This window comes from Myodes glareolus, chromosome 5 (assembly GCF_982192425.1).
Source record: "Myodes glareolus chromosome 5, mMyoGla1.1, whole genome shotgun sequence".
Taxonomy (NCBI): Eukaryota; Metazoa; Chordata; class Mammalia; order Rodentia; family Cricetidae; genus Myodes; species Myodes glareolus.
Window position 1 is genome coordinate 90,021,580 of NC_142030.1, and position 22,212 is coordinate 90,043,791.

General features: G+C 51.1%; 1 protein-coding gene and 1 long non-coding RNA gene across 2 annotated transcripts; one reads left to right on the forward strand and one right to left on the reverse strand.

Annotated features, from left to right (window-relative positions):
• Window positions 1-6,437: 6,437 nt before the first annotated feature.
• Window positions 6,438-17,761, reverse strand: LOC125398174 (uncharacterized). Its single transcript, XR_007231316.3, has 3 exons — window positions 17,417-17,761; window positions 11,581-11,767; window positions 6,438-7,450 (listed from the first exon to the last, which is right to left on the reverse strand). It is a non-coding gene; the product is annotated as an uncharacterized LOC125398174 (long non-coding RNA).
• Window positions 16,912-20,650, forward strand: Btg2 (BTG anti-proliferation factor 2). The gene is made up of 2 exons (XM_048430790.3): window positions 16,912-17,133; window positions 18,309-20,650. The coding sequence occupies exons 1-2, from the start codon at window positions 16,992-16,994 to the stop codon at window positions 18,641-18,643; spliced, it is 477 nt and encodes a 158-aa protein (XP_048286747.1). The 5' UTR covers window positions 16,912-16,991; the 3' UTR covers window positions 18,644-20,650.
• The last annotated feature ends 1,562 nt before the right edge of the window (window positions 20,651-22,212 follow it).

A 22,212-nucleotide genomic window follows, 5' to 3' on the forward strand; every position in this document is an offset into this window, starting at 1 on the left:
GAGGCCCAGGGCACGAGAGAAGTGCACAGACCTGGCAGAGCCTGGGGGGAGGGGGCGCTGAGAATGAGACACTTGAGGATGCTTCCCTAGTCCCCTGCCCCCCAGCAACAGGTGCAAATTGAATAAGTCAGCCCCAAGGAATCAGGGTGGGGTGGGCTCAGCTGCTAAGGAGTCTGGCCTTTGCTGGGTATTCAGAGAGGTGGGGACACTTGCAGCGAGGTCAGCTGGGCTAGAGAGGTGACAGAGGAGCAAGTGTGCCCATGGTGGCACTGCTTAGACTGTGTGCCTCCTAACCACCTCACATGTGGTCCCATGGCTTCCCCACAGTCATTCAGAAAGCCGTTTCCCCCCACCACTTTCTAGGTGAAGAATATGGAGCTCCTGGCATTTCCGAGGGGTCAGAAATTCAGGGCTTCCAGGGTACCCTCCACATGTCCTTTCCCAGTTGGCTATTTGCCTGAAGAAGTCATGTACAACCCCTTGGGAGAATCAGCCCTCCTCATGGACATCTGCTTTTCAAGTCCCCTAAGAGTTAAGTTTTGGAGGTAAGAACGAATGCTAAGGGCTTGGCCAGTGACAGCTACAGGCCAGAAGACATGTGGTACAGGAGGAGCTGAGGCCACTCAGGGGTGAATGGAGGCAGGTCAGCCCACCCCAAGAGAAAGGTGTGGGTTCCAGGCTTGCCCCTGTGTGCCAGGAGACCAGGGTGTAGGCCTAGGGCTACCTGATTGCTAAAGTCCTTAGCTACCAGAGGTAAGAGCGAGGTAGGAAGACTCATGGGTAAGTGAGCATAGGCTGTCATCTCTGTGAGAGCTCTGCTGAATTGTGGGAGGTTTGGAGTGAGCTAGCAAGCTTTGGTGAGTGCCCTAACTGGGAGGAAGTAGGCTTCTTGCCCAAGAACTTCCCTTCTACACAGAAAGATCACCTTCCTCTCAGGAAGAAAACAGGTGGGGCTCTCTACAGTGATTTCTCAGAGCACTGTGAAGCCAGGCAGGAAGCACCCCCTTTACCTTCTGTTCCCCCCAATGAATGACAGAGCTTACTTCCCCAAATTCTTTGGGGTCACTTCCTTCTGCCTTTGCCAGTCAGGTTTGCTGATAGACAGAAGGAAATCTACTTTGATAGGGGCTCCTATTAGGTGCCCTGCCCTGGGCTTGACTAGCTGCCCTGTCCAAAGCATTCTGCGTGGGGAATTGCTCACGGTGGAGTCAGTGTTACCTTCCAGGGTGTGGGGAGAAGGGAAGGCAATCATCAGAGAGGTGAACAAAATCTAAAAAGCTGAGAAAGCCCCAGGAGCGGCTGGGAGCTGTGGACAAGACGGGAGTTTGAGACTAGGAGGTCAGAGATGTCTGCACGGAAACTTCAGCAGCTGTAATCTCTTCCCACAGGACAACCTGAAGTGTCCTTCCCGTTCCAGGGAGAGGGGATCCCGAGGCTCAAAATGGTTCCATGTCACTGGGCATGGCAGAGTTGGGGTGTAAATTTGTCTTGTCTTTGTACGTGGTCGCTCTTCCCTTGAAGCCAGACTAGTGTCGGGATGAAGGGGATGACAGGGTGATGGGGGGCGGGGGTCCCGAGGGTCCTGGAAGACAGCTAAGAGAAAGGACTCCCAATGGCAAACAGGGGAGCACCTGACTATTATTTACCCTACTCCATGAGCCGTTCCCAGAGTGCCTCCATTGCCGCCATTGCCACTAATAGCGGCAACAGTTACTATGAAGTGTTCCCTCCATGCCAGGAGCTAAACTGTCCTGTAGAAAGGATGAGGATACATGTTTAATAAGCATGTCCCCTTCAGCTCTCAAAGGAACAAGACGAGCCCTTCCACAGCTATTTCTCAAAAGAGGAAACTGAGGTTTAGAGAAGCGAGGAGCTGGCCAACTAAGTGACAGAGCTAACGCCTCCAAAGTGTACACATAGCCACACGCAGGAGCGCTAACTCTGTCCTGTTGGTCTTTATTCTCTGACACGTTTGGTATCACCTAGTCCCAGCACACAGCTCTGGAGAAAGGCACCGTTCCCCTGTCTCTTAAATCTCCGGTATAACGGTGCTTAGATCAGCCAGGCTGAGACTGTGTTCATAACCAAAACAAACCCGCCACGTCCTTGCATCCATGTCCTGGCAAAAGCAGCCGCTTTCTTCCTACAAACCTATTTCCCCTCTGTCACTGTGCCCAGAGGGTGGGGTGAGGTGAAGTTTCCGCACAGCTGATGCTCCACGGAGCAGAACCCAAGCTCGAGGAAGTGGACAGAGGAAGTGGGTCTTAGAGGCGGAGGGTGTATGTGGGTAAGCAGCGCTGTGGGTGTAAAGATGGTTTGGACGGCCCTGGGACTTTCCCTGCCCCATGGCCCTCCCCTAGACAAGGACAACCAAGTTCCCCAAGCCATCACAGGCTGGACATTCTGTCCAGGCCTCATTCTCCCCACTTGCCTTCTATGTATCTCTCATCCTATCAGCAATGCATTCTTTCACTCTGCCTCTTGAAATCCTATTACTAATCACGGTCCCCCTCCACCCGCCTTGCCTTCCCATCCACTACACGCTCGACACGAGTGGGTGCATAGCAAAATCGGACAGAGTTTGAGACCGGTGCTTCCAGAGCTTTCTCTGATACTGAGACTGGGCAGCAAGTTACCCATGCCCTAGGAAGGCCCCGACACCCCAGCTGCCCTCCCAAGTGTTTCTCTCATTTTGTTCCACCCCTCCTTGAAGGCAGCTGCCAGATACCCGAGTCTCTGGCTTCTCCATTTGCCCCCAGGTCAGGTCTTTTCACCCGACTAGGTCGGAGTGGGTGGGGAGGGAAGCCTGTCTCTTTATCCAAAGGAGGTGGCCCCATGCTAGTTGTTTTTGTTAAAGACCCGGCTTCCACTGGCCCGTGGTTTTAAACACCCCAACACTCTGGGGCAAACTCCCTCGGTTCTCCAGGCTGCGGTTAACTGCCTTGCCATCTGGAGGTAACACAGCCAGCCCCAAGACTCTCTCCCACGGGCCCCAGATGGGTGCCAAGCTGTCCCGGGAGAGTGTCCCGCTAGGGAAGGTGACCTGCTGGGGAGGGTGTCGGGCTCCCGGAGGGGGGGGGATCCCGGGAGGGGGGGCTCCCTTCCTCCTCTAGCCGCGTCACCAAGGTCCCCGCGCCTCCCCCGCGCCGCTGACGTGGCCACCGCGCGCGCGCGCGTCACGCAGGCCTCCGGGAAGCGCTGTCCTTATTTGGGCGCAGACCTGGTGCGGCGGCGGGCGGGGACGCTACGTTGCAAGGCTGCCCTGTGCATCCCCGCCCTGCTGTCCCAGCCTGACTAGGACGGGCGCGCAGCCAGTCACATCCTGAGAAGAAACGCTGGCTCTGGGTCACTTCACGAGAGCCGGGAGGAGGGCAGACAAGCCTTCCCAGGCGTTATCTCCCATCTCCAGGATTTCTCATGAAATGTCAGAGCTAGGTGGAAACACAGATGGCCAGTCGTAGATGCCTTAGTCCCTGAGGCCGGAAGGCTGGAACGCCAGGGCCATTGTGAGCTAGGGCAAAGGGCAGGCTTGCATTGCACATAGTCTCATCTAATGCCAGCAGCCTTCAGTTTCCTCTGAAAATCAGAGCGGATATCAGTGTCTGCGCTTGTGAGAATATGGATGCCCCACCCGCTCGGTGCAAAAACAGTTTCCTAAGCTGCGCCACGTTGTCTAGTCTCCCAGTGGTCACTGGGCGCTGGGGAGGAACCTGGCCTGGTGCCCCTTCTAAGGAAGAGGACACAGACACCAACCTCTGTGTCTGGGGCCTCATCCAGCTGCTCCGAGAATGCCCTTTGACCTCACTGAAAGCGTATGCTTTGTCAACAATGTCATCTGGTGTTGGCCTCCTTTCTTCTCAGGGTTGTTTGTTTGGGGCCCATGCTAGGGAGCAAGCTTGTGACTACTCTTCCAGTTTAGGCAGGAAGTAGACGGAGTTGCCAAAGTCTGCAGGCAGTCATGGTGAGCAATAGGCACCGTGCACCACACACCTGTGTTTCACTGCTAGCAAGACCCCTCCCTACTTTCAAATGCAACCCAAACTCGTAACCTAAGCCCCAACAAGCCTTTTCCTGCAGGACACCAGCTGTTGCTGGCGCCCTCATTCCAACACCCTTGCTAGTTGTGAGCTGTATCTGCTCTGGGATACACTGCCCGCATTCTCTGCCCGTAGCCCAGTGGCTGTGCTCTCTGTGTGAATCTTCCTTCTTGAGGGTTTGGAGTGTCCAGAGGGCAGGAGACAGTTCCAAAATTAGAACTCTCCACCTCTGTATGTGTTTTGAGGGGGATTATAGCCCCTTCCTTTCATCTCTCTAGAACAAGGAGGACAAAAGTCCTCAGATCACATGGACAAATGATTGATTTATGACCCAAGTGCAGTGGCAGTGAGTCACAGGGCCAGAGAGACCAGGCAAATCTCGCTCTTCCCCCCCCCCCCCACAGTCCCCTGGCACAGAGGACCTGTTGGGTGGCCAATACAAAGATGGTACACTGGACAGACAGGCACCTCCCTTCGGAGGTGGCTGTCCTCGTTTAAAGCAAGGCCCTTGAGGATGACACTTAATCACATGTGCTCAGAGGGTGAACTATGTGTCAGGTCAGCTGTTCTCTAAGTACTGGGTGAGGTTGGCTTAGTAGCTCTCTGAACTGGACAGGAGAGTTCAATACACCTCAGGATAGTCCAAGATCCCTCTGAGAGTGGGGCAGGGGGCAAGACCTGTTTACCTCGTCAGCTCAGGATAGGATGCCTGCTGCTGTTCTGGGAGACTCCAGGCTGTGGTGAGGCGCAGAACTCAGTCCCGTTCCTTGTTTCTACATATGAGCATATAAACACTTGCCCCCTTTTGAGACCGGGTCTCACCAACCTCCCCTCAAATTCTTGATCTTTCTACCTCAGCTTCTCGCCTGCCGTGCTCCCAGGAGCGCATCCCTGTATCTGGACACCTGGATACCTGGCTATCCCACATCAGAACACAGCTACTTTGCTGAAGGCATGGATGCGCACAGGGGCTGATTCAGAAAAACAGCTAGGAAATGGCGTGCTGCTGGTCGCTTGCATTCCCCAAACTTCCTTCTCCCCCCTTGATGCACAAGCTGGGTAAAGTCCAGATGCCTCTCGCTTTCATCTGCTCAGTAATTCAGTGTACGACCCGGATACATGGCTCCAAGTCTCATTCATTGCGATGGTCCAATGTTGCAAGGGGTCAGGTCCTAGGCAAAGAGCTCTCCTACACAAGCTGCCAGGCTGCAGTGTGTGCTAGGAATGGATGTGGTCTTTAGCCTGCAGGTGCTTGCTGTCTTAGTTAGGGTTTCTATTGCTGTAATGAAAAAAAAACCCATAATAACCAAAGCAGTTTGGGGAGGAAATGGGTTTGGACTTATACTTCCAGATCCTAGTCCATCACTGAAGGAGGTCAGGACAAAAACTCAAGCAGGCCATGGAGAGGTGCTGCTTACCGGCTTGTTTATCATGGCTCCTTCAGCCTGCTTTCTTCCTTTCATTCTTCCTTTCTTCCTTCCTTACTTCTTTTCTTTCTTCTTCTTCTTTTTTTTTCAAGACGGTTTCTTTGTGTAGGTCTTACTGTCCTGGAACTTGCTCTGTAGACCAGGCTGGCCTCGGACTCACAGAGATCCACCCGCCTCTGCCTCCCTAGTGCTGGGATTAAAGGTGTGCACCACCACCGTCTGGCTCAGTTTACTTTTCTATACAACCCAGGACCACCAGCCCAGGGATTGCACCATCCACAGTGGGCTGGGCTCTTCCACATCAACCACTAATTAAGGAAATGCCCTACAGTCAGATCTTATGGAGACATTTTCTCAATTGAGGTCCCCTCCTTTTGGATGACTAGCTTGTGTCAGGTTGACACAGAACTAGGCAGTGCACTTGCTGACGGTCGACTTCCCTCTGGAGTCAGAAGCTGGGCAGGAAGTGATTCTCTTTCTAGGAGCTTCCTCGCTCCCATCAGGATCATCACACCACTTCTGATCTGGAGGCTCAGTGGAAACATGCTACATGCCAATCAAGTGCCCCCTCTGTCCATTCAACTTGGCTATGGGTTTCCTCTTGCTCTGCCCCATTCTCTTGCAAGAAGAAAGCGGTGAACAACTGGGGCACCAGGCTGTTTCTGCCTCAACAGGGCCCATCCCTGACTCAGAAAAGTTCCTGAGGCAAGAATGAGGGAAGGAAACTCTGTGCTAGAAAAAAACCCTCAGAGATGATGTTTGTTTATTATCCCAGCCATTACCTGATTCCAGTTCCTCCTGACATCATCATGGACCCTCATTAGTGGTGAGAGCCGAATTGAGGATGATGTTAAAAGCCAACTGAGGCTAACTTTAGATTCCTTGGCTCTGATGTTGCAACGAGGCGGAGGGTTGCACACAATTTCTTTATTTTCTTTTTTAAAATTACATTTATTTTTAATTTATTGTGTGTGCAGTGGGGGGTACGTGCAAGTCGTGGCACATGTGTGCCGGTCTGAGAAAAACCTGCAAGAGTGAGGTATTGCCTTCTCCCATGTGGGTCCCAGGTACAGAGCTCAGTGTATCATGTGTGGTGGCAAACACCTTTACTTCACTGAACCATAGCCCTGACCTGAGTATTTTAAAAAATTTGTTTTTAATTTTAGGGTGTGTGTGTGCAGATGCTCAGTGAGGCATCCCCTAGAGCTGAAGTTATAGACTATAAACCACCCAACAAGGGGACTGGGAAGTGAACTCGGGTCCTCTGGAAAAACAACCAGCATTTTTGAGCTTCAGCCTTGTTCTGGGTATTTTAGCAGACTAATTTGAGTGTTTTCTTATGCTTTGCAATAAGGCTATAGAATGCATTGATTTCTCCTTTGTCTTGGTTTCCGGGATGCTGCGAGAGATAGATTTAGGGATTTAACACATATTATCCTCTCTCTCTCTTTGTCATTATTAATTTCTAATATTTAACATAATATAAACACACACTGACATTATTCCTTGTTTCCACGTGATTCAGTACTTTAAGCTGTTCCAGGGTCTTAGAGGCAGCAAAGGACAAACCACAGCTGGAGTGTTGGCTCCCACGTCTACCTCAGCACCTGGGAACAGAAGTTTCTAGAAAGAGATGCATTGCCGGTGGGGTGTCAGTAAGCAGCACTATGCAGGAAGATCAACATCCCATCCCTCGCCATCCCCTAGCCTGGCAGCCAGGTTTAGGAGGAGAGTTTCTTCGTTTGGAGTTCAAAATCAGACTAGGACACAAGGTGGGACCCTTTCTCCATAAGCAAAGGGCTGAAGGTCAGCATGTGGAAGAGCGCTTGCCTCGTCTTCAGGAGCCGTGGGTTTGATCCCCAGTACTGCACAAGCTGGTCATGGTGATGAATGCCCGTAATTGCAGCACTTAAGAGGCAAGGTGGGAGGAGCTCATCCTCAGTCGCGTGGAAAGTTTGAAGCCAGCTTAGACGACATGAGCCTTGTCTAAATGAAATAAATAAGTAGATAAGTAAATAATAAAAGTATTAATGGCTAGCATGTCCTGACCCTTCCTCAACAACCAAATTACAAAAAGTGCTAACAGTGGCATAGACACACAGCCCCCTTACAGATAAATAAATAATAAATAAAATTCCTTAAGCTATTTAAAAAGTGCCAGTGGCATGCCCTGATTATTATGGGGAAGGCAGTATTCTAGGCGCTGTAGGCTCACTCGTCCTCTGACAAGGCTGAAGGAAGAGCAGCTGTTACTAGCCCCATTTAGCCGATAAGCACACTGGAAGCCTTGATAACTTGCTTGAGAGTATGGAGCTAGGACTTGGACCCAGCAGTGTGGCTCCTCGGCATGTGCACTACTCTCCACGATGGAGCCAATGAATCACAAGTCCTTTCACAAACCACTTTCTGGCCCATCAGGGACAACAATCATCAAAACAAGATGGACAGAGCAAACAACACCGGCTGCCTGCCTGCCTGCCTATCTATCTATCTATCTATCTATCTATCTATCTATCTATCTATCATCTATTTATTTTGGTTTTGGGAGACAGTGTTTCTCCGTAACTTTGGAGTCTGTCCTGGAACTACCCCTTGCAGACCAGGCTGGCCTTGAACTCATAGAGAGCCCCTACCTCTGCCTCCCAAGTGCTGGGATTAAAGGCGTGCGCCACCACCACCCGGCTCCAACAGCCTATTTTAATCTAGAGACACACCGGTAGCCTGATTCTCAGTGGAGGGGCTGGGAAGGTGGTAGATGAATTCTCTCTGCCTTTGATCGCTCTTCCAGACAGGATGAAGGGCGTGAATGAGAGAACAGCGCTATCAAGGTGCAAAGGGTATATTTGAAAACATACCCTGGGCCAGCCTAGAAAGGCCTTAAAGGCAAAACTAAGAACTAAACATTATACTCTTAGAGGAGACCGTGAAAGGATTCGAACAGAAAAGAGACAGGCTAGACTGGTGGTTTATGAATGCTGCCAGAGAAGTGTAGACAGGGGAGTGCTTCCCACAGGAATCCCTCAGTGGATGTCTGCAGAGACCGAACCTTTAACTGGATATGAGAGATCGGCCCAGGAAGTGGCCTGCGAAGTATCTGTCCTAATGGGGAGATTTCTGTCTCTATAACAGGGGATCTCATATTCTCCTGGGGCCCAGGCATGGTCAGTGTGGACCACAGATGGCAGATTAAAGCTGAGCCAGGGCAGATCTCCTGGCCCAATACTCTCTCCTTACAGATAAGCAGACTGAGGTGCGGGGCGGAGACTGGCAGTCCAGCTATCTCTCCCTGTGTCTGGGCTCCTTCCTCTGACCCACATGGATCAGGTGCTTGGCCTTCCCTGGCCCTGAGCCTGGGGTGCAGTAAAGAAACACCTCGGCCCAGAGCCAGGAGGCTGAAGGGGAGAAGCTGCCATAACAGATCCCGTCTTCAGTTCCTCCTGGTGTAGTCCTTTCAGGAACCGGTTCCTGCACCCTTTGCCCCTACCACAACAGCTGCCTGTCCTAGACACTCAGGCCCCAGGAGGCCGAGCCAAGCAACATCTGGGGTCACTTCCCCAGCCTTAGGGCCTCTCCTCTTGTTTTCTCTCTAGAGTTAAAGTGGGTCTGTCCTGGGCCCCCAGGAAGGAGGAGAGGGCTTTATAAGGGGTCTGTCCTCTAAGTTTGCAAAGGGGCAATAAATTCAGCTTCAGATCTGCTGCCGTCCCAAGTCCATGTGTTCCCTACTGAGTTTCCAGTGCCTGCAGTCACACCTTCTTAAGACCACTGCAGAAGGCCCATGAGGAGGAGGTGTGGGAGATCACATTCTTGAGCTTCCTAGGATAACAGGCGTTTAGCAGACAGTTTCCCCCTTTTGTTCCTAGATACACCTAGGAAGCCACAGGAGGAAAAACATACCCCTAGGACTTTCCCAGCTGGTACTGGTCTGGCCATCTGTCCCTGTCTCTCCCCAGTTCCTGCTCATGTCTTGTTCACCACCCCCACTCCAAGCCTGTCTTCCTTTCCCCTGCCTACTACAGGACCAGAATGTTCCTTCTCCCTAGACACTAGTGAGTCAGTAGGACATAACAGTTGAGGAGTAGTCCCCAGGGCAACAGATGCTTCTGGGGTGGGGGTGGGGTGATACAGTCAGTTTGTAGGGCCTAGCACTTAGTGACAATATGGATGAGTTCGTGACACCCCAAGACAGGGTTTCTCTGTAGCTTTGGAGTCTGTCCTGGAATTAGCTCTTGTAGACCAGGCTGGCCTTGAACTCACAGAGATCCGCCTGCCTCTGCTGAGATTAAAGGCGTGTGCCACCACTGCCTGGCTTTCAGAGACTCTTTCTAGTCTCTTCCAGTAGTGGAGCTAGGGGTCGTAAGAGTCAATACCATGCAGTACTGGGGGTGGGAACAAGTTGGAAGGTCACAGATAGGCTGTTGGAGGAGTTTTAATACGCAGAGGTCACCCGGCAGTCATCAAGACTGTGGCTGCCCCACCCCCACAGTAAAAGTGGCTATTCCTGGAGAGCTTTGTTTTTATTTTTGCTTTGATACTGACTTTCTTGTATCCCAGGTTGGCCTTGAACCTGCTTTGTAAGCGGAACATGACCCCAAATGTCTGATCCTCTTATGTCTCTGCCTTCCAAGATTATAGATACACATTACCGCACCTGGTTATTACCACAGCCCTGCAGCGCTGGGGATGAACCTGGGGCTTCCTGCCTGCCAGGCAAGCACTCTACAGCTGTGCTCCACCCCAGGACTCTAAAGTTGTCTATTTGCTGCCCTAACACTCTGGGTTTTTACCTCGCAATCCTGGTTTTTCTACCTTTGGGGTCTGGTTGAGACTCAACCCGTCTGTCCTTGTGGTTTGCTGGATGCTGTCTAAAGGGCAGGGGCTCTTGTCCTGGGCCACTGTGCACATGCACTCCAGTCAGATTTCCACCCTCCCCCGCCCCTCTGTTTTCTTGAAGGAGAAACTTTTCCTAAACCCTCAGTCCCTCCAAATACACTCTCCTCCTGGCATTAGGCAGACTGGCTGCCATCTGAGCGTCGTCTCTACGGGAGACTGGGTTTCTGTCACCACAGGTTCTGCTGGCAGAACTGTTTTTGTCACTGTAGGTGGAACTGCCCGTTGTTCTCTGGGGTTCACTTTGGCTTGTTGTCTCACAGGGCTGGCCTCGCGTCCTCTCCTTGTTCTGGAATGAAGATCTAGCCCCCATGAGGCTCACAGTCTTTTCACCATCAAACTCCTGGAAGAGCCCAAGGAAACCCACAGACATTCCCCAAAGACACTGAATGCATTCTGCTCCTGGCTTCCCAGTTCCCCTGACCCCACACTATCAAGAGATCATCTCTTGCACTCAGCTTCCAGCACCCACCTCAGGGGGATACCCCGAATGCTGAGAGTGACCTCTCAGACCCCACACTGGATTTCCAGAGTCTGAAACCCAAGGATCCCCAATAAATATACCTCAAGTCAATGAATGAATGAATGAATGGGGCCAGTGCCACAAGGAGGGCATCGGGCCTAATGAAGAGTCCTGACTAGGATTGGAGAATGAAGCCCGAGTACCAACCCTGACAACGACCAGTTGTATGACACTGACCATTTCCCCCACATTTTAAGACCTCCCTTTCACCCGAGAAAGGAAAAATAGTTGTGTAATTTCTAGAAGTATTTTATGAAAGTCCATACTAACGAGAACTTCGGTTTATTGAGCACCCATAATACTGAAGTCCTGTGCTAGGTGCTCTCTGTATACCAGCTCGGATCTAACTAGTAACCCAGTACCCCCGTTTTAAAGGTGACAGATAGACTGAAAGGGAGACTGAGGATACTCCTTGTCACAGAAACAGTGGGCCCTGGCTGAGGGTTGGCACTCGGGTTGGCTTCTTGTCTATGCATGTGAACTCATGGATGGCTTCAGTAGACAGGCTGGGCCGCTTGGGACCACACTGTAAAGAGTCATGGCCTCTGTGGACACACATTTTTGCCCACATCTCAGCAAGGTTCCGGGCTGGGACAGTAACAGAGTCTGCACCTGCCATTCCTTTTTTTCACTCAGGGCTTGAAAACCCTCTGGGCAGCAGCTCAGACTGACACTTCCCAGCCTTTTGGTCACTTTGAAGACGAACCTGTAACCTTCACCTGGCCGTTTCCTGTGGCTGAGTTTCATCCCTTTTGTACAGGTGCCCTGTTCTGGGAAAGTCTGAGTCCTGGCAGGAGCAGGCATCTTCTTCCACACACCCCGGACACTGGCTTTCCTTTTTTGAAGATGCCAGGCTTAAGCATTCTTGTATAGGCGGGTCCTTCTCGGCCTGTCTTCAGAACAAATGAGGGAACGGGTTACTTCCTAGCTTCCAGGCTCTCCTCTAGACCCCAACAGCTTGCCAAAACCGCTTCTCCGGGGTTTAAATGTGCTATAGCCCCCGAGAGAGAAGGCCCTTTCTTTGTTTGCACTTCCCCTCGCCTTCCTTTAGTCCTTCCATGTTCTTCTCGCTCTCACCCCTCACTCTCCATGAACTATCTGTCTGTCCCCACTCTCAGTTCGCTTTTGGGTCGGGGGAGAGGTTGAAAGGTTGAAGTTTCAAGTACAGCTCCCCTCCTCAGTTCTGTATCCTCGTGAGCAGACTTTGGTGACAAGGATATTTTCTTCTGTTCCTAATTTCTGTTTCTGAATGTCAAGAATAACTCCCAGCCTGGTGACCTTGGGCACAGCTTTGTGAGAAGAGAAGCCGGAGGGAAGTCTTAGAGGAGCGCCCTGGCAGAGAGGTGTGGAAGGATTCAGCAGTGTTTCTGGTCTGCTTAGGGAGGGGTGAAGAGAGGCTGGCCCAGCCTGAGGATGGGTCTTATCAGCTCTGGGCAGCACAGTAAGGTGCTAGCGATGTCAGTGTCAGGAAAAGAGCAAAGATCACATGAGCATCTGCAGCAGCTACACACAGACAAACAGCATCCCGACCCCAAGGCCTGTCCCTCTCAGAAAGCAGGCTTCACAGGACACCAGGACACAGTAACTCCGTACTCCCTCACGCACACACTTCAGTACGTACACTCACTCAAAAATATACACCACCCTCCTACCCACACTGATACACATAGAGACTAACAGAATCACACTCAGTACCGTGTGGGAGGGAGCTGAAGTCATTCTCCCAGAATAGTTCAGGCCGGCCTCTGCCAGCAGAGCCACCAAGCTTGCCTCAGGTTTCCACATGTGGTCAGAACTGAGAGGTAACCTTGGCAACCAAGCCAAGTCCCCAAGGTCCCCACAGAAGTACATACCACTATCTAGTGACTCCTAACTGGAGAGAGAGAGAACAAGGCCTGTGTGATATCCCCGTAGACAAGGTCAGGACAGAAGGACCCAGTCCTTGGGTTGTTCTAAGCAGGGCAGTTTGGAAAGCCACGTCATTCCCCAAGGGGCCACAGAGGTAGGCCAGACTAATGGATGGAATGGCCAACCAAGACCAGAGGAAAAGCAGGTCTGGGGTCACAGGGCACTGCAGTTTCTGGGGCAGATAAAGCATAGACTAAAGCCATCCCCACCTCTGCTATCACCACGGCACCGGTGAGTGTGTCTGTGGAGTCACGGTTCACACGGTGTGTCAGCACTTACGTTCACTATCCAACCCAGGGATGGAGGTAGAAGAAGAAATGAAAGAATGAGGAAGAAGAGGAGCAAGAATGGCCGAAGGGAGAGGGGGGGTCATTCTCCTTTTCCTGATGTCCCAAACATTCCACGGAGAGGAGGCAGTGGGTGGTGGGAAAAGGAAGCTTCTAAAAGCTCCCATCAGCTTAGGTGACTTTTCTCCTTTGTTTTGTTTTCATTGATGTTATTTGAGATCAGATCTCACTATGTAGCCCTAGGTGGTCTAGAACTTTCTATGTATAACAGGCTGACTTTGAACTCACAGAGATCTACCTCTGCTTCCCCAGTGCTCCAACTGAAGGTGCACATCATCACGCCGGGTGCTATCAACAACTTAAGGGCAGTTTAAATGATTTTTTTTTCTTTTTGTTTTTTCAAGACAGGGTTTCTCTGTAGCTTTGAAACCTGTCTTGGAACTAGCTCTTGTAGACCAGGCTGGCCTCAAACTCACAAAAATCCTCCTGTCTCTGTCTCATGAGTGCTGGGATTAAAGGCGTGCGCCACCACCGCTCAGCTTTTAAATGAATTTAAAACAAAATCAGGACTGATGTAACATGTTCAGTGTTATCAGAAATCAATCCTAAGGCTGGCTATGATAGCAAACACCTTTAATTCCAGTACTCAGAGAGGCAGAGGCCAGCCAGAGCTACACTGTTTCAAAACAAGCAACAAATAATTCTAGAACCTAAATCCTTATTTGGGGACTATGCTTCTGTAAAGTGACCTAGGAACATTGACTGTGAGATAAATTAGCTCCTTTATAGACCTAGGAGTACAAAGAGAAGACAGGAAAGGAGGGGTCTGCCTGTTAGTTCTTTTTTTTTTTTTTTTCAAAACAGGGTTTCTCTGTAGCTTTGGAGCCTGTAGACCAGACTGGCCTTGAACTCACAGAGATCCCCCTGCCTCTGCTTCCTGAGTGCTGGGATTAAAGGCGTGCGCCACCACAGCCTGGCTCTGCCTGTTGGTTCTTGCAGAGCACTATCCACTACAGCCAGGATAGACTCCAAAATGCTGTGGCATCTCCACAGAAACACCTAGAGAGCAGTATGCAGCACCATTGTCCCCAAGTCGGGATTTAGTTTCTAGAATTGTTTGTTTACTTTGCAACAGGGTTTCACTGTGTATCTCTGACTGACTTGGAACTCCATAGGTAGACCAGGCTGGCTTCTGCCTCTCTGAGTACTGTGATTAAAGGTGTTTGCTACCATACCTAGCCTTAGAACTGATTTTAGGATTGGGGCTGCCTTTCCTTCCCACCTCCTATCCTCATATCTGGGCTCTTAATCTACAATCATAGCATCACTGTCAAGACTGATTGATTGCTCTGTGGGCCTGTGGCCAGAGCAGCAGCCCAGGAACTGGGGGATCTAATGAAGAGAGCGCCCCGTTTGTAGCCTGCAAGTTATGCCCTGTCCTGGCTCTACTGCATAGCCTGCAGGGAGATGTGAACATTTACAGAAGGGCCAGTTTGGTTTCCTAAAAAACAAAAACAAAACAAAAAAAAAAAACACAAAGTTGGTGCTTCGGTTTGCAGAGAGCTTTGTTCACCAATTTGCTCATAGGATGTCAGAACACCAGACCCAAGCCAAAGGCACTGACAGGCGCTGGTAAGAATGTCAGATGCAGGCACTGGGCAAGACAGGACCGGCCTGTGTGCTTTTGACCTATTCTGCTGACTTCCTTGCTGGCTAGCCTTGGTCAGTGACACCTGGCCTCTTTGGTTCAGTGCATCTAGGTTATCTTTTCCCAAGGTCATCCCGGTTCCTAGTTAAAAAACTAATAATTCCCCTCATTAAGTAGAAGTAATTATCTCCTCCATGCATACCCAGACCCTGAGGAGCACTGAAGAAACTCTCCACGGGATATGTTTAATGCCAAAGCACTAGAGTCCCAGGCACTTGATTCACCCGATGAAACAGAAGGGAAGGACATACGAAGTGTGAGCTATCCCGTAAATGGGAAGCGTACAAACACAGTAGCCTGCTTCCAAGGAACTAGGACACTGGCGTTGGGCCAGCGAGGGGGGGATCTTGCTTGTGAGGCTGAGGCAGGAGGCTTCCCAGTTTGAGATGAGCTAAGGGACTGTCTGAGCAACATCAGTTTAGCATTGGGAGGATGGTCAGCCTGTATTTTCAAGATGACGTTTCAGGAATCTGGGGAGTATGGCCTGGTGGCCAAGCAGTAGTGAGGTTAAAGATACAAACCATGGTGCAAAAGGGCTAGGGATGTGTGAGGGGAGGACCATGGGACGCAGCTATGAATAATGAGAAAACTGTTGTAGGACTATGATGGCAGAGCTGTCATGTTATTTAGGGGACAGTGAGAAAAGGGACCCTATAGCACAAAGTGGTAGAAACCTGCAAAGGTAGGTCGTCCAAAATGATGGGATGCCTTAGCTGTCAGAGTCCAGTCTAGCAAGTGGAGGAGTGGTCTCATGTTCTGAGCCAGGGAAGAGCAAGCAGCTCAGATACCTTAGGAAAAGGACCAGGAAGGTCATTTGGGTGGAACTGGAAAAAAACCCACCACGATTATCTAGGTAAGAAGTCATCAGTCTTGGGACTAGGTCGGGGGGAAGCTAAAGGAGGGTCTCTGTGTTTTAGGGGCAGCCATGAGTAGCTTTCAGGGACAGAGGGGACCAAGGAGGGAGGTGACTTTAGAGGAGGCTCTAGACATCCACAGGGAAGTACGGAGCATGAAGAGGACCGAAGTACTGATGTGGAAATCACTAAAGAAAAATAAACAGCAAAAGGGACAGCTGCGGATAGAGAGTGGACATAAAAGGGAAGTGGGACTCCGGAGGGAACCGGCACAGAGGGCCCAGGCAGGGAGGCTGGTGTCTCTGGCAGGACACTGCTTCTGAAGGTGGCTTAGAACTCAGAAATGAAAAACAAACCCAGATTTTACACAAGCCAAGGTTCATTTAACAAACACGGGCTTGTTGCAGGCCAGACCCTGCGCTGGGCTCAGAGGTGTCCATTCAGTAGTCTGCCTAGCTTCCTGGAACCAGTCCTTCAGGCCCTGAGTGTAGACAAGCCAGCTCCGAAGCCTTTCTCCTGGGGAGCCAGTGTTTACAAGTCTCAGTCCACAAAGAGGAAGGAAGATAACCAGTGAAGAGGGAGGAGCAGGGAGTTGGAAAATAGTTCACACCAGACTCTCTCTCTCTCTCTCTCTCTCTCTCTCTCTTGAAAAAGGCATTTAAAGGAAAGTGAGAACTTGGGATAGAAAAGTCTCTCCTCAACATTCTTCCCACCACGACATTGAACAGTGAGAGTTGATTGCTTTTAGGCAATTGCTGAAGAGGAAGAGAAGAATTCTTGGGGAGAGGTGAAATTATTATGGAAGCAAATAGAATACAAATCCCCATTGCCGAAAACATGAGGAGACGGTTTCGACCAGTTGGGAGAAGAGTGGCCGAGATGACCAGGCGCCAGGGTGTCTGTATCTGGAAGCGTGGGAGAAGTAGCATCGGCGAGGGCACCCTGGAGGAGGTGGCAGGCAACCGCTGCCTTGGCACTATGCAGAGGCGACGTCCGGGCATGCCCGATGTAGTGCGCTTCCTTTTCCCAGTCCTAGGTCCTCTCCCGCCCGCCTCCCACCGCTCCGGAGTCCTGCGCTGGTTCCCAATACTGACGTCAGTGAGCGATGACCTCAGCGCCCGGGAGGCTCGGGCGGGCAGGCCAGCGGGAGGGCGGGGGCGAGCGAGGGCGGAGGAGAGGGAGGCGGGGCAGCGGGAGAACGCGCCCCCATCAGCCAGCCTCGGCCAATGGGCGCCTCCTGCGGCTCCCCGCCTCCGCGAGCGGTATGAAAGGCGCAGCCCGGGGAAAGTCCGGGCAGAGCCCGAGCGGCAGCCGGACCACCCTTGTCTTAATAATACAGCTACTTCCTCAGCCGCCCGACATGAGCCACGGGAAGAGGACCGATATGCTCCCCGAGATCGCCGCCGCCGTCGGCTTCCTCTCCAGTCTCCTGAGGACGCGGGGCTGCGTGAGCGAGCAGAGACTCAAGGTGTTCAGCAGGGCGCTCCAGGATGCATTGACCGGTGAGCACTCGTCGGGGTCCCAAAGCCACCTCCTTGCCTGGGATGTCTTTCCCCGCTGTTTCTGGGACGGAGACCCCCTACGCGAGCAGCTCCGGGCCTCAGAAACCTTAATCTCCGAGGACGCCTGTGGTCCCTCCGTCCCTTGGTTTAGGTCTCCGCCTCCCCGCCCTCCAGTCCCCGCCTCGCTCCCGGGGTACTGACCCTCTTCCTTGAGTACATTCCGAGGCCTTAAGAACACCATGGGAAAAGCCAGTCAGTGTCTGCGCTCAGAGTCCGAACTCACCTCTTTCTCTGGATCTTGGAGACCCCCAGACCCTCGAGGGTCACGAATCCGGCCAAGCTGTACGACTTTATGCGCAACTGAACTTTCAACAACTCGATTCCGAGTCACTGTTGTTGTAGCCCTGTGCCTACTATTGTGCGGGACCGTTCTGCCGCTTGTTTACCCGTTGGAAGTTGTAATCTGGGCCCCCTTTGTATTTTTTTCTTTTGGTCCCTCTTTGCCATCTGCCACCTATTGTAGTACAGAAAAGAGCCCAGTAGCCTAGCCTGCTGGGTGTGTGTGTGTGTGGGGGGGTGTTATGAAGGCAGGGTGTGAGGCAAGGCGGTGGAGGAGTGATAAGCAGCCCTTTCGCCTCTGTCCCCAGCTGTTACAGCTGGTTGGTTGCCTTGGGCAGCGATAGCCGTCTCTCAACATGTTGGCACAGATCTGAGAACCAACAGCTGTTTCATCAAAACAAAACCGTTTTTCTTCCCTTACCTTTGTGAAAGGTCTCATAACTCTTCTGCTGGGGGAGGGATGGAAGACCTGGTGGCTTGCTGGACACCCAAAAATGTTGGCCGCTTACTGGACTTTGAAATTTCAGTATCTAGGTCTTAAGAGGCCCTGCCTGTTCATACTAGCCCTTCCTTCCTTAAGCTGGATTGTGCCAAAAATATCCCTGACCACCAGGAGAGCACCTATCTGAAAGCTCTGGCTGCCTTTCGATGTGCACACACTTGGAAAGGGCCCAGGGGTCTTTCTAAGTGACAGGGGGAGTTTAAGGAGAGGCTCCGAAATACTGTCGCTGAGCCCTTCCCCTTCTCTGGGCCCTCTACCCTCATCCTCTGCTTGTGGTAAAGATCAGAGACAATGCTTTCTAACCAGGCATCTTCCTCTCATTCTTCCTCTACAGATCATTACAAACACCACTGGTTTCCAGAGAAACCATCCAAAGGCTCTGGCTACCGCTGCATCCGCATCAACCACAAGATGGACCCCATCATTAGCAAGGTGGCCAGCCAGATTGGACTCAGCCAGCCCCAGCTACACCGGCTGCTGCCCAGTGAGCTGACCCTGTGGGTTGATCCCTATGAAGTGTCCTACCGCATCGGGGAGGATGGTTCCATCTGTGTCCTGTATGAGGAGGCCCCGGTGGCTGCCTCCTATGGGCTCCTCACTTGCAAGAACCAAATGATGCTGGGCCGGAGCAGCCCCTCGAAGAACTATGTGATGGCTGTGTCGAGCTAAGGAGGAGCCACCCTACCCGGGCACTCTACTGTACTCAGTGCTGCCGTGACAACAGGCCACCGTATACCTCAACCTGGGGAACTGTATTTTTAAATGAAGAGCTATTTATACACGTTATTTTTTTTTTTAAGAAAAGCGGAGAAAAAAAAAACCAAAAGATTTTTTTTAAAAGAAAAAAATCCTTAAAGGGAGCTGCTTGGAAGTGGCCTCCCCAGGTGCCTTTGGAAAGAACTGTTATTGAATCTGTGAGCCAGTGTTTGCCTAGGGGAGTGGTTTGGGGATTGGCATAGCCAAGGTAAAAGGGGATTCTTGGCTGATCCCCCAGGAGGTGGTAAAAGGGAGCAAGCAAGGTTAGCAACTGTGAATGAGAGGGGTCAGGCTCTGCCCTGGGTTACCGTCCCAGCTGGGATGCCTGTCTACCTGGTTCCTCTCTTACTCAGGGGCATTCAAGCCTGGTCTTAAATAATACTACATTGCCTAATCTTCTTTTGTTTTTCTGCTGAGACCCTGGGTAGAGTGAAAGACCTCTCCTTGTTCCTTCTGTTCTAAGCAGGTTTTCTTGAAGTCTTGTCTTGTTTCTGATTCTGTCCTCAGGGGCCTGGAAAGGTTGTTTCCCAGCCAGGAATCTGTGACCATTTTTGGAGGGTGGGATGCCAGGCAGGTGCGCAAAGACTTTGGGTATAGACAGAGGGGGGCACAAAACCTTCGCTCTGCACTGCGCTGCTTCGTATGCATGCATGGCGAATAATTTAGGGGTGATTTGCAATGGAATTTTGGGACCCAAAGAGTGCTCCCTCCCCCCTGATTTTTTCCTAAACCTTCCTTTTGGGAACCACGTGAAAGTCTGAATGCTGCTACCATTATTCCTTTGAGAGGTGGTTCAAAGCTCCAGGGAGCTGCAGGTCCTTTCTCACGGCCTTTCCTTCAAGACTCGCTTGCGTCCTCCTTTCCCCTCTTTCTTGTGGTTGGGTCCTGGAGGGCACTATTTCCTAGGGCAGGAGTTCGCAATCACTGTGCAATAGTCCCAGGAAACTCTGAGACTGGGCCTCCCAGCCCCTCCTGGTGCCCTGGTGGGTGTTAGGGGCCTGCCTTTCCCCTTCTCCTAGGGGTTCTCGCTGGTGGTGGGCCTTGCTGAGAGCCATCTTCCTGGGCTGCGGAGAGTGCCTGTGCCCTACAGGACTACCTGGTATTCTTGGAGGGCTGCCACTAAGCCACAGTTTGGGCACTGCTTTATCTCCTTGGTGCTCAGAGCACCTGTGGGGGAGGTTGTCTCTCTCAGTAAAATCCAAATTTGTCTGTAGATGTGTGCAATATTGACTGTTCTGGGTCGGGGGAAATTTTGGAAAACACTGGGAAGAAATGGCTTTCCTTCAGGTTCGGTGACAGTGCTGAGGGGCCTCAGGAGGCCTCCAGTCTCTCAAACTGAAGGACAGAGTTAGAGCCCACTGGTCACCTTCTCCTTAATGAGGCCCCCCCCCCCCCCGCCCCATTTCTCTCCATTGCCATGGCATCCCGTTTCCTGGGTTTCTTAACTCCTCAGTTTCTACTCAAAGGTGCTATTTACCAAACACTCTGCCCAGCCTGCTCTGGCACTCCCAGCTTTGCACAGCCTTCCCAGGCGGCTTCATCTCTTGCTTTAAAGTTAACTCTGGGCCCACAGACCCGAAAGCTGTGGGTTGTGACAAAGCTGTGAATTCCTGCAGATGGTTCTCGTGTCTTGTCCACAAACAGGTCCCTGCCTTCTTAGAAGCAGCCACCTGGTCTCATGCTGAGATCTGTTCTTTCTTGTCGATGTTCACTTTAAAAATGACAAAAACCCCAGAGCTGGACTGTTGAGCAGGCCTGTCTCTCTTATTAAGTAAAAATAAGTAATAGTGGCAGGTTTGTAAGCTATTCTGACAGAGAAGACAAAGGTTACTTAATTGTATGATAGTGTTTTTATATGGAAGACTGTACAGCTTTATGGACATATGTACACTTTTGTTTTTAATAAAATGTAGCAGATTACGTGTGGTGTAGAGAAGGTAACTTTCCATACTGCCGACGGGCATTTCCCTCTCAAATCCAAACCCTCTCTTTGTGTTTTGTGGTATTCATCAGTTGCCCTGGGTGCATCTGTAGCGTGCAGATGTTACAGGAGATGACCTAGGTGTGTGGTGATGGCCTTCCTGTGCACTCCCCCTACTCCAGGAGGGAGCTCCCTACTTTTCTGACTATTCTCACGAGTCTTCAAAATATGCTGTCTGAACATTCGACAGCCTCGTCCATACTTCTGTCCGTGGTCATTCAGCTCGTCTGTGGAGCCGGCCTTCTGTGTCCACGGCTGTGGAAGCAGCCAACCGTGGCTGGAAATTATACAGGAAAACAATTCAGGAAGTTCCCCAAAACAAAATGTTGATTTGTCTCACACTAAACACACCAGTCCATGTGATGTGACTGCAGTCATACGTGAGAACACTGATGTTCCTCCTGGCACCCCACAGGTCGCCTGCAGGGTCCCCATTTGAGCACATCCAGTCATATGCTGTGGCCTTAGGCCCACAGCGGCAGCATCTTTACCTGACAGGTACAGAATTTCCTTTGCCATCCCAGAAACAGTATAGTGTAACTATTTCCAATGTATTAGGCGTTGTAAACAATTTTCTAATTTAAACTATGTGGGAGGATGCTCAGATAAAACTGCTAAGTTATTTTATAGAGGAGTCTTGAGTATCTGCAGTGGTCTTGGAACCAATCCCCTTGCAGATGCCTGGTGATCTGACTATATCATGAATGACTATTAAAAAATAAAACACACTGTTTCTCACAGAACTCCAGTGATGAGCAGAGGACAACCCTTGTCACAGGTTAAGGCAAGACTGTCTGCCATTCCTAGTAATGCCCTTGTCACCTTGACTGTTATTTATGAACTACCATTCTTGCCTTGTTAGACAAGAACAGTTGGATCCCAGGATCTGTGTACTGGGAACCACACACAGCTTAACACCACTGGTATAAGTTAGCTGGGAAGCAGTTATTCTGAGAGCCCACAGTGAGAGAACCCATGGCGTGTTACTCTTGCAAACTACTTTTGACCTCATGGAGAGGATCTATGCAAGAATAGTAAGTCGTCATGCTTGGTTTGAGGGGGTCTTTCCTAGAATTCTGATAAAGACTCAGCTCCCCACTAAGACTACAAGCACATTTTTGACCCACATTGGGTGTTTTTCTTGGCCCAAAGTGAGCTGTTCTAAATTTTTAAGCATGCTCATCTCATTTCCTACTCCACAATTTTGTACACAGTCATGCAGCTTGTCCTGAGTGTTCTTGGTCAGAGATAGGCAGCGAAACTGGGTGCTTCTATCCTACATGTGAGGAGAGAAAGAGAGTCAGGGCCTGGGCAGGGACAGTCAGTGTGTCTGTGTCATGAATGGAATATTGGAACCCGCTAATGTCAGGAGTGCCACAGGGAGGTCCTTCCGTTTGTTCCTCTCTGTTCGGATGCAAGGACAGGGTTAGGATCCAGGAATGTCTGCTCATCTGTGGCGTTCTAGTCTTTTGCACTATTCAATTCAAAGTCTGCGTCTAGC